The sequence below is a fragment of the Camellia sinensis genome, chromosome 8 (assembly GCF_055761805.1).
Source record: "Camellia sinensis isolate YWXY chromosome 8, ASM5576180v1, whole genome shotgun sequence".
Taxonomy (NCBI): domain Eukaryota; kingdom Viridiplantae; phylum Streptophyta; class Magnoliopsida; order Ericales; family Theaceae; genus Camellia; species Camellia sinensis.
This window is the reverse complement of record NC_138968.1, coordinates 140300945-140311604: the sequence shown is the minus strand read 5'-3', so window position 1 is coordinate 140311604 and position 10660 is coordinate 140300945. Positions and strand designations below refer to the sequence as shown.

General features: G+C 33.4%; 1 protein-coding gene across 1 annotated transcript; it reads right to left on the bottom strand.

Moving 5' to 3' along the window:
* Nucleotides 1-1301: 1301 nt before the first annotated feature.
* On the bottom strand, nucleotides 1302-9171 carry LOC114277924 (ras-related protein YPT3). The gene is made up of 2 exons (XM_028219886.2): nucleotides 8755-9171; nucleotides 1302-1996 (listed from the first exon to the last, which is right to left on the bottom strand). The coding sequence occupies exons 1-2, from the start codon at nucleotides 8973-8975 to the stop codon at nucleotides 1561-1563; spliced, it is 657 nt and encodes a 218-aa protein (XP_028075687.2). The 5' UTR covers nucleotides 8976-9171; the 3' UTR covers nucleotides 1302-1560.
* Between the last annotated feature and the right edge of the window lie 1489 nt (nucleotides 9172-10660).

The following is a 10660-nucleotide window of genomic DNA, read 5'->3' as shown; positions in this document are numbered from 1 at the left end:
TAAAATTCTCTTCTTTGTTTGCTGATAATAAAAAAATAAAAATAAATAAAAAAAAGTAATGATGCTCCTTCTCCTGCCTTTATTATTGATGGTTATGTTTAAACCAACCGTTTAAAACGTAAATTTTTGTATGTCATATCTAAATGATGTATATGCAAATAGTTGCATTTGGTTGAGTTCATGGAGCTTTGGTGACAGTTAATGAGTTGTGTAATAAAATAATTCAATCCAAACCCGTCCATTTAATAAAATTGAGGCCGGGTTGAACAAATAAACTTAAACACATTTATTTTATTGAACTATTTTTCTAATGATGGAGGCGTTTTTAAATCAATTTTGATGCAGGAATCTTTTGAAGGGGCAGATGGTGGTGGTGGAGTTGGTAATTTAAACGAGTACTTATGTCTAATCTATTTAGACTCGTTTATAGATTTGAACAGTTTTCAAATGGGTGTAATTGAGTGGGTTAACAGGTTTAGAATGAATGTGGCTCTCAAATTTGGACCTTTAAAATGCTAGATAAACAATTCTTGTAAATCTATTCTTAGTTGACTTAGGATTCAACTAGAACTCAGGCCTCCAGGTTTAGTCAAAATTTGGAATCACTGTCTAAATTTAGAGTTTGGATTTGTTAGACTACCCAAAATTCATTTTTGAAAAATATATTTACATATATATATATATATATTTGATATAGGAAAACATGTTAGTTTCTTATATTTCCATTTCTTAAGTGATCTTTTAAGTTTTACATTTCATAGGTTGATGACATAGCTTTATCCTACATGCTTCAAATTCCTAGGATGATAAGATAATGTCATTCGATCTCTATTTGCTTTAACTTTGTGTTCGAGATATTTTGGAACACATAGAACACTTTTTCTAATGCTGTGTTTGGTTGAGGTTTTTGGGGTGAGATTTAGAAAAGGAATGAGAAATGTAATCCTATTTATGTTTGGTTATAATAAAAAATATATGGAAAAAGAAAGGGGGTGAGAAATAAATAAAGAAATAGGAGACATTTTAGGACATCAATTCTATTTTATAATCAACACAACCAAACATAGTTGGGATTTGAAATTCTATTAATTCTTTCTCCTTTTCCTTTCATTTCCATTTCCCTTTCCATTTCCCTTCCCAAATCCCCCAACCAAACACAGCATAAGTGTATTTCATAAAAGTGTCGATCTCATATTGCATGGCACTAAGTTCTAATTTTTTAAACTAAAATGTCGACTCGTTCCAAGGCAACAACCCCAAAAGACATGGCACAGTGAAAATCTTACATATGACACAAGTTATAGACCCCAACAACAACAAAATTAAATAAATAATGTGAGAGCAAGCGTGAAGTTTTGGGAAAATCAATGCAAATGTAAATATACATGTAAATAATAAAAACCCAAAAAATAAAAATGAGAATACCATCAATCCTTTTTGACAATATTTGTAACATATCCAAGCACTTTGTTTTCATATTCTACATGATGTTTAATGCATGCTCTTATCTAAGTACAAATTTAGCGAAAATACACCTTGTATTCTCGTGGTTAGCAAACCCTAGCTCGAACAGCATCCAATTCTCTTCCAAGCAGGCACGTCATCTTTGACATTAAGTGTTTGTCCTTTAGCCGGAACAGACGAAGCCTCGCCACCATCACTGGCTTCAACGGCTCTCTTACTCACAATGCGGTATATCTGACTAAGCGCTTCTGTAAATGCATTTTCCACATTGGTTGCTTCCAGTGCGGAAGTCTCCATGAAATATAGGGACTCCCTCTCAGCAAATGCTTTACCATCATCGGTCGAGACAGCCACAAGGTGTCGGAGATCTGATTTGTTGCCGATGAGCATTACCACGATGTTGGGGTCTGTGTGATCCCTCAATTCCTTCAACCACCTCTCAACATTTGCGAATGTAGCATGTCGAGTGACATCATAAACAAGCAGAGCACCAACAGCTCCTCTATAGTAAGCACTAGTGATGGCACGATACCTATTACAACAAAGAAAAATGAAGGGAAAAAAAAAACAAAAAGACAATTGAATTTGCAAGGATCCAATTTCAATTTAGCACAACTGGAAACCAATTAATTTTGTCTCATATGCAAGTGATAATTTTTGTCTCGTTCTTCTTCCAGTGCATTCAAAATCACCAAAATAAAATCACAAATCACCCTTGCTTTTGGAGAAATCAAAGAATATGTATATATAAAAGAATTTGAATACCTCAGTTCTCATGCATGTAGAATTTGTATACGCAAGTGTTTGTTAGACTAGCAATGACCTCGTATCAGGGGTACACCCCCTTCTCTGTTTTGTAAATATAGCATATTCTGGTTTTGAAATAAAATATTATGTACCAAAAAAACTAAACAAAACCCATGTTTCAAATTTACCTTATCTCGTGCAAATTCTAATTAGGAATCTAATGCAGAGAAGAGAACTTTTACACAAAATACAAGAAACACAAATCAAGAATTTCATTTTCACCTCCTCTCATGCAAATTCTAATTATGAATATAATGCAGAGAACTTAAACCAAAAAAGGGAAGAAAAAAAATCAAGACTTTCATTGCTAGCTCCCTTGCCATGTGTTACTCTAGGTTAAGACAAATGCTATTAAGATTAGCAACACAAAACAAATGAAATCAACAAAAACTATGACAATTTTCAAAGGTATTCAACCAACAAGCCTAAAAGCAATAATGACATAGCAAATGAAGTGCAGAGAAAAAGAAAAATTGTGCACCCAAAAGCATATAGTAAAGAAATTGTTGAAAAACAAAAAAACTAATGCACCAAATTCCAGCCAAAACAAGCTTGCCACTGAATTGATAAATCCAAAAGAAAAGAACAATAACTTCCAAAAATCTTGTACAAAGATAGAGCTTCTCTCTCTCTAAAATCAATAACTTGGAGCAAAATCCACCAAATTCATTCAAATATACAAATAGGTGCTAAAATAGCAAGACAAGTGCCGCTTTGGGCACATGAGGAAGTCCAATCATAAAGAATCATGACAGGATGAAAAGTAAGAATCATGAAATCATGCATATGAGCTCTTCACCACTCATACAAAGCAGCAACACTACTCTCAATATTGGATAAAACAAACATTACTTCCTTGGAGTAACATTCTATAACATAAATTACTAAAACATAAAAGCAAATAAAGTATGTCAGCAAGATGATATTGCATCATTAATTTGTAATTTCATATATTCTAAGAGTAACGAGTATTGCAACATGGACAGTGGGTCATGTTTTGACTGAAGTTATTGGGTCTTTATAAGTGAGTTTAGCACATCTAAAAATATTCTTGTTGGTCAAAGTTCAATAATTTCTAGTTTTAGAGTCATAACCTAGTTTAATTTAGTGGCATAAATGCAAGTCACAATGTCTTTTCATATTGCAAACCATTCCCTATTATATCAGCTTTTACCTACGCCAAAAGCCCCAAAATTAGTTTTCTGGCAAAAATTTCATTAACATATATATGCAATCCTGCTAACTAATTAATTTTAAAATAAAGTGACTTCGAACCTAAGAAGCATGGACACGCGACACGACATGGATACAACAAGGACACGCTGACACGCCAATTTTCAAAAAATACAAGACACAAGTATGGACACGCGACACGACACAGATACGACACGGACACGCCAATTTTTAAAAAATGCGGGACACGATACGTGGGGGACATGCATGAAATATATAATTTTATATATTTATTATATGTTATATATATAAATATATCATTCAAAAATAATAAAAAAATGCAATATGACACTAATTCCTATAAATTTATATGGTTTTTGTTTTATTATTGCATCTTTAATTAGTTTGTTCAAACTTATAATTCGTTTCACCTGTGTCTAATCGATACATAAGTGTGTCCTCCAAGTGTCCAAAGAATGTCCGGGTCTTTAAAAAAATTTCAAATTTTGGACACGTTTTGAAGAGTGTCGGACACGTGTCAGGAAAGTGTCCAAAGAGTGTCAGTGTCTAGCATCTATGAAGCACCGACACGTCCCTAGGACTTGCGTACGAGTGTCGGACACATGTCGGATACAAACATGCTGTGGACACGTGTCCGACGCTCCCTGTAACGTGTCCCCCTTTTTTTTTGAATTTTTCCAATCGAACACACCATGGACACGCCGTGACACTTTCCGAACACACACAAGTGGATCGAAGATTTCATAACTGTTGGAGAGAGAAAGAGATCAAGTGAGAGAAAGAAGTCCTAACCTGTTCAGATCAATCGAAAAAGCCTGAGGTACTCTTCTTCGTCTTCTCTCTTCTGTTTCTTCTTCCTCTTCTCTTCGTCTTCTCTACTTCTCTGTCCATCTTCTTCTTCATCTCTGTTTTTCTGCTTCTCTTCCTCTTCTTCTTCTCCTCCTCCCTTTTCTGTTTTACCTCTTCCTCTTCTCTGATTCTTTCTTCCTTTGTTGATTTCACTCTCTCACTTCTTTCGTTTCTCCTTTTATATTTTTTTCTGTTCTCTTTTTTTTCAGATTCTTTTTTTTCTGTTTCTCTCTCCTCCTTTATTTCCTTGATTTCTCCCCTCTTTTTTTTCTTTTTTCTTTTTTCTTTTTTTTAATCCTTATTTTTGTTATACCTAAAATTCATATAATAAATTATTTTTATTTAAAAAGACTCATTTTTTATTAAAAAAATTTAAGAGATGTGTTTATTGATTTTATTATTATTGTAATTATATAAGAATCAATGGTTTTCTTTTTATTTTAGACATAATAAATAAATAAAAATTATATATATTAAATGTGTCCCCAGCGTATCGTGTCCCCTATTCTTCGAAAATTTGCGGGTCTGCGTGTCCGTGTCGTGTCCCGTGTTCGTGTCTGTATTTGTGTCCGTACATCATAGTCTGATACAGACACGACATGAATACGTCACCTTCTTAGAAGTGTCTGTGCTTCTTAACTTCAAACAAATTTCCAGATAAAATGCCCCTTACATTTTATTCCATATTTTCAAACCATGAACTTCCAAATCCTCCACAACCTCAGACCAATAGAAAGTCAATTACAGCAACATTATTCTAAGCACCTAGTGTTCACCAGTCTGGTATTTGAGCAAGTACACCAATCCTACATCGAAATCTCCGCTAAGAACCAAAAAAGCACCATATTCCATCTTAATAACCCAATTATTTTTTTTGCCACAGCAAGGATTACATAATTCCCCGAACAGGTCCTACATAGCCCATAAAAGCAGGCAAAAGAAGCTTAAAATCTGACCAAGTTAGTCCTTAAGTTTCCCTACATCATCCTAGTAGATACAAATCTTCCTAAACCGGAAAGTCCATGAACTTGGTAAACTTTCCTCTCTTTGCCCCAAGCCAAGCCCTAGATCCTTCTGATCAATTTGGCACAGCACAACAACTCCATTCCCAAACTTCAGCCCACAGCCAAGACTAGTTCTATGCAACCTAACAAAACTTTGTTCATAGAAAAAAACCTAGCTACAACCATAAATGAGCTGACCAGTGGATTGCTCAATATATTAACTGTTGGATATACATTGTTGGCCCCCCTTCCCAACAGCTTAAGCTTTTGGGACTATTGGTGATTTAACATGGTATAAGAACTCAAGTTGGGAGAGGTCTTCGGTTCAAATATCTTTGTTTGCATTTGGTCACCATTTGTGTTCTTTGTCTCTCGTTGACATGTTTTCTTCTCTCTATGCATGGATATTTGCATCTCCACGTGCAAGATAGGGTTGCATGTGGAGGAGGGAGTTAGATAGCTTAATATACGTTATTGGGGGCACAACCTAACAACTCAAGCTTTTGGGACAATTAATGATCCAAGATTAACAAGCTCTAAAACTGCCAAGCATAATTCATTAATCTCACAAGCAACTCAAGCAAGTTTCTACTAAACTTATTCTTTTTTCATGTAAAATTGGAGTTGCTTGGTAGCTTATCAAACCAAGGTCAATCCAAGTTGAAAAATTGATCTAAGAAAATGATCAACAGGCATATCAAGTATTGTATTTGGATCTTCAAAGTAATTAAACTACTATCTATCAGTCATAAAGGAGCTTGCCAACCAAGATAGCAATTATAACCATGCATTGATGCTATTTTTATTGCTCTTCCATAAATGTTGTCAATTTTTTGTACATTATATTTCTCTTTCAACTTGCTTTTAAGTCCAGAAAATATTCAAAATTCACACTTTCACACTATCAGCACAGATTTAATAAATATTGTCAGATCAGATTTTCAGATAAATTTGGTTTGACATAAAACCAGATAAACCTCAGGGGGAATTTCTTCTTTTGACGAGTGTTCCAGCTGAGGAAGATTATCTTTGTATAGTTTGATAATTGTAGTTCACAAAAAACCAGATATGCATATGCTTGCCTATGTCAAAGGAAGCCCGCCTCAGAGAAATGATGAATTGAGCCTCAAAACTGAGAAAAATAAATTGAGAAAAGACTGAAGGCCAAGCGTGTAGAGTAAAATAGGAAAGAACACTAAAATGTGGGTTTCAAATTTTATTTATTTAATAAATAAAGATATTTATATTAAGGGTAATTTCTTGATACCAGAAAAATGTGACCCTAACATAGTGCAGCTGCGCTGCCATGAATGCAACTAAAAATGAATTCACAAAAGAATGGTGCAAGTAAGCAACAAAGTTGCAGCATTTGTGCATTAACAGCTAAAAATGTATTATACATGAACCAAGACATACTCCTTGATTAAAAACAATATTATGTACCTGAAGTGTACCTGAAGTGTACCTGAAGTGTTGGCCTACAGCTCTTCTCAAGAACAAATAGTTGTCAAATTCACAAAGTAATATAGTAGGCAAATAATTTTGACCATGAGGTAAAAATGAAGAAGTCTGAATCAACTACAAATTTAAGCCTACAAACACAATAACCAAGATAGAACCTACAAAATAAATTTAAGGCTGCAACGAGCAAAATGTAGTTTAAAAGTGCTAGTTTAGTTGCCAAGAAAATGGAAATCTTTTCAACACGACGGAGCAGGGAAAAGAATTTAGAATCGCATGGAAATGCTTGGAAACATTGTAAAATCTATTAATGAAAGAAAACCATATGATTAGATAATAAATATTTCACACTAGATGTCCCTCCACATAAAAGGACAATAAGGTCAAATAACAAGTAAGTGAAAGGAAAATAGGATACCCTGAAACCCAATGTCAGGATGTATAGCACAATATCCAAAAACCAAACCAAATAAGGCTTGTGTTGCTTCTTAATTAGGTGGGGTCAACTATATGAATCTTTTTCCATCATTAACCTCTATCAATGGTTATATACTCGGTTAAGTTAAATAAATTCATATTCATTTTGCTAGTAGCATTTCTAATTATCATAGACAATGAATGATGTATTGAATATAGGTGAAATATACAAACACATCTTATAATAAGTATATGAAACGAAAAGCATCACTATGCATTATGTGTTGAATATAGATCATATCCTAGCCTAGGTAAATCGGAGCTTCTATTTATACGACAAGAAAAAATTTGCTCACACCCCTTATTTTTCAAAAATTTTCATTACAGTTTATTACCATCTAAAATTACCAAAAGGTACCAAAACCCTAAAAACACTAATTTTTCTTACACCCACTCCTTCGTCATCACCACCTCCACCTACTGAAGCCACCCCCCAACCCCTCCCCATCACTACCCTTCTCCTCCTCCTTTTCCAAATTTGAAATCTCTCCCTCTCTCTCTCTCTCTCTCACACACACACACACACACAAAGATGGATTAAGGCTAGGAGGAGCGGTAACATGGTGAAGGTGGTTAGGTCACTGTGTAGGGGATGGGGGACTACGTCCCGATGGATGGGGGCTGGGGAGATGGATAGTGATGGAGGGGCTGCTTGCAGTGATGGGAGGGTTGCTGGTAGGGGAGGGTGAAGGTGTTTGTAGTTGGGGGAGGGGGTTGGTGGTTGGAGATGGCAACTATGGAGGTCAAAGGTGGTGGTTGAGGTGGGATAGAGTTAGGGTTTGAAAGAATAAAGGTGTAATGAGATGTTGGGAGATTAGGGATGAGAGTAATTATGGGGAGTGTAAAGAGATAAAATGAAACTTTTAAATTTTGAAGAGAAGATTAATTAGAAAATGGTTGTAAAGAGTTTTTTTGTGGTGTAATTAGAAGCTCCATGGGTTATGCCTCCATGCTAATCAGCTTAAAAGTTTGTTATATGTTAGAAATATGTACTTACAAAAGGAAGTAAAGAAGTTGCTTCCCTATTTTACATCATTTCACTATGAACTGAGGTACACAGTCATTATAAAGATGCTGAATGGAACCAAGCTTCATTGTAATTTGTATTTAGTCAAATAACAAGTTGATTCCTTCAAAATCACCACACAAACCCACAGAATATCATATTGGGTGGGATATGCCAAAATCGTTATTGTAAATAATCACCATTTGTGGCTTCAAAGACCATTAAGAATGTCATTAAACATCAAAACCCACATCAAAAATTGTTGAACTTCACAGATAATCATTTAATTTTCCTGGCCCAACAAAACCCATTAAAAATTCAAGTGAAAACACAAGAATTCAGAGCTAACTTTACAAACAAATAAATAATTGCAGTATACTTGGAGACATGGATGATGGATATACATCAACAAGCATACACATGTAGATACATACACATACAAATAGAAACATACCCATATCAGAAAATGCAAAATTTCAGAGATAGAGAGACCTTTCTTGACCAGCAGTGTCCCAAATTTGAGCTTTGATGACCTTGCCATCAATGTTGAGGCTTTTGGTAGCGAACTCAACCCCAATAGTGGACTTGGATTCCAGATTAAATTCGTTCCTCGTAAACCTCGAGAGAAGGTTCGATTTACCCACACCTGAATCACCAATCAAAACCAACTTGAACAAGTAATCATATTCATCTTCAGCTCTATACCCAGCCATCTCTCTCTCTCTCTCTCTCTCTCTCTCTCTCTCTCACTCAATTTGCGTTGGTTTAAGGGCTGTTTGGTTTGATTTTGGGCCTTTCTTGAAATTTGTTGAAGTGGAAAATCGTAGAGAATGTTGTCGGGGTTAGCTAGCTAGATTCTTGGAGTGAATGCTCTAAATAGTAATTACCCTTAATAATTTGGGTCTTTTTAGTGAAAATTTAGAGCATGTGCCTCAGTATCACCAAAATAACAAAAAATTAAAATATAGTTAATAAATCGTCAAATGCTTTCTTTATCAGTCTTAACAAGTTTTTTCTAAATTAACGTTTTGTTAAATTTGTTACAATATACCTCAACAACTTTGTTGAGGCACTGTTCATTCGTTACATAATTTTTTATTATATTTTTTAGAGTAAAACTGGGCTAAAATTTTTAAACCGATCGTCCATCCGAATGTCCAGAGGACGTCCTCTGGACATCTCACCGGATGTTCCGTGAATGCTTGTAGCAAAAGAAGAAAAAATGCCGAAAATTACTCTAACCAGTTGACCAGCGAGCCGGTCAACCAATCAACGGCAAATTTTTTTTTTTTCATTTTTATATTTTTTAAGAATTGTTTGAGTGTCACCTCATCAATTTAATAAAAAAATAAAGAATAAAAAATACAATAACAAAATAATATTTTAATAGGATTGAGTTATAATAGGAAGTTTGATGCAGTGAGTGACTAGCTAAAATAACAAAATAGGTCTTTCAACTTTAATTTGACTAAAAATTTATAAAAACTGATAATGATAACCTTAGCTAGCTAGGTTCTTAGAGTGAATGCTCTAAATAGTAATTACCCTTAATAATTTGGGTCTTTTTAGTGAAAAATTATATTTTAAATATAATTATTTATTAAAATATTGTACTTATCAAATTATTTGTGAAATTCATCGGTCCTTAAAATATGAATAAATTACACTAAGTTCTTTTTGAATTTTGAAAAAAAATAATAAATTTTATAATTTTAACATAATTTTATTAAGTTTTGTTAAACTGTTAATTTATATAACATTTGATTTAATTTTTATCAATAATTTGTTAGTTATGTGCATAAAAATTAATATTATCATTTCTTTCAGGGACACTTTTTCATAAATCTCTTTTCACCTATTTATGTTTCATTTAGTCAACATCATTTTCTTATGTTCCAATAAGTCTTATGGGTGATATAGTTACCAAAATACCTCTAATAATATTCATATTTACAATGTGAACATTTCGTGATGTGAATGTTCACACTATCAATATAAATATTCACACCATCAATGTGAATGTTAACATTATCAATGTGAACATTCACACGTCAATGTGAATATTCACATTGTAAAATATGAATGTTCATACTACCAAATTGCTAACCGTTCAAAATTATTTGTAAGGGTAGAAATGTCTATAAAATACCTTAACTATGAAAATTATGATTTGATAGATTAAATGTCCAAAATACGACTTATTATAATATAAGAATATCGTATGGACTAATTGGGATACAAACATTTAAAAAAGAATTTTTCAATAAATTTCCCTTTCTTTTATATGAAAATATATATTGTATGTTGTTAATTTTTATATTTTTTCACTATTTGTATTAGTTTGAATTCATTAAATCTTACTAAAAAGAAGGTGAAAATAATAAAAATATATATAATT

Excerpts from the sequence above, each read along its gene's own strand:
- LOC114277924 (XM_028219886.2), bottom strand. The coding sequence starts at position 8,975 with ATGGCTGGGTATAGAGCTGAAGATGAATATGATTACTTGTTCAAGTTG. Across the intron at positions 1,997-8,754 it reads GACACTGCTGGTCAAGAAAG|GTATCGTGCCATCACTAGTG; the intron begins GTCTCTCTATCT and ends TTGTTGTAATAG.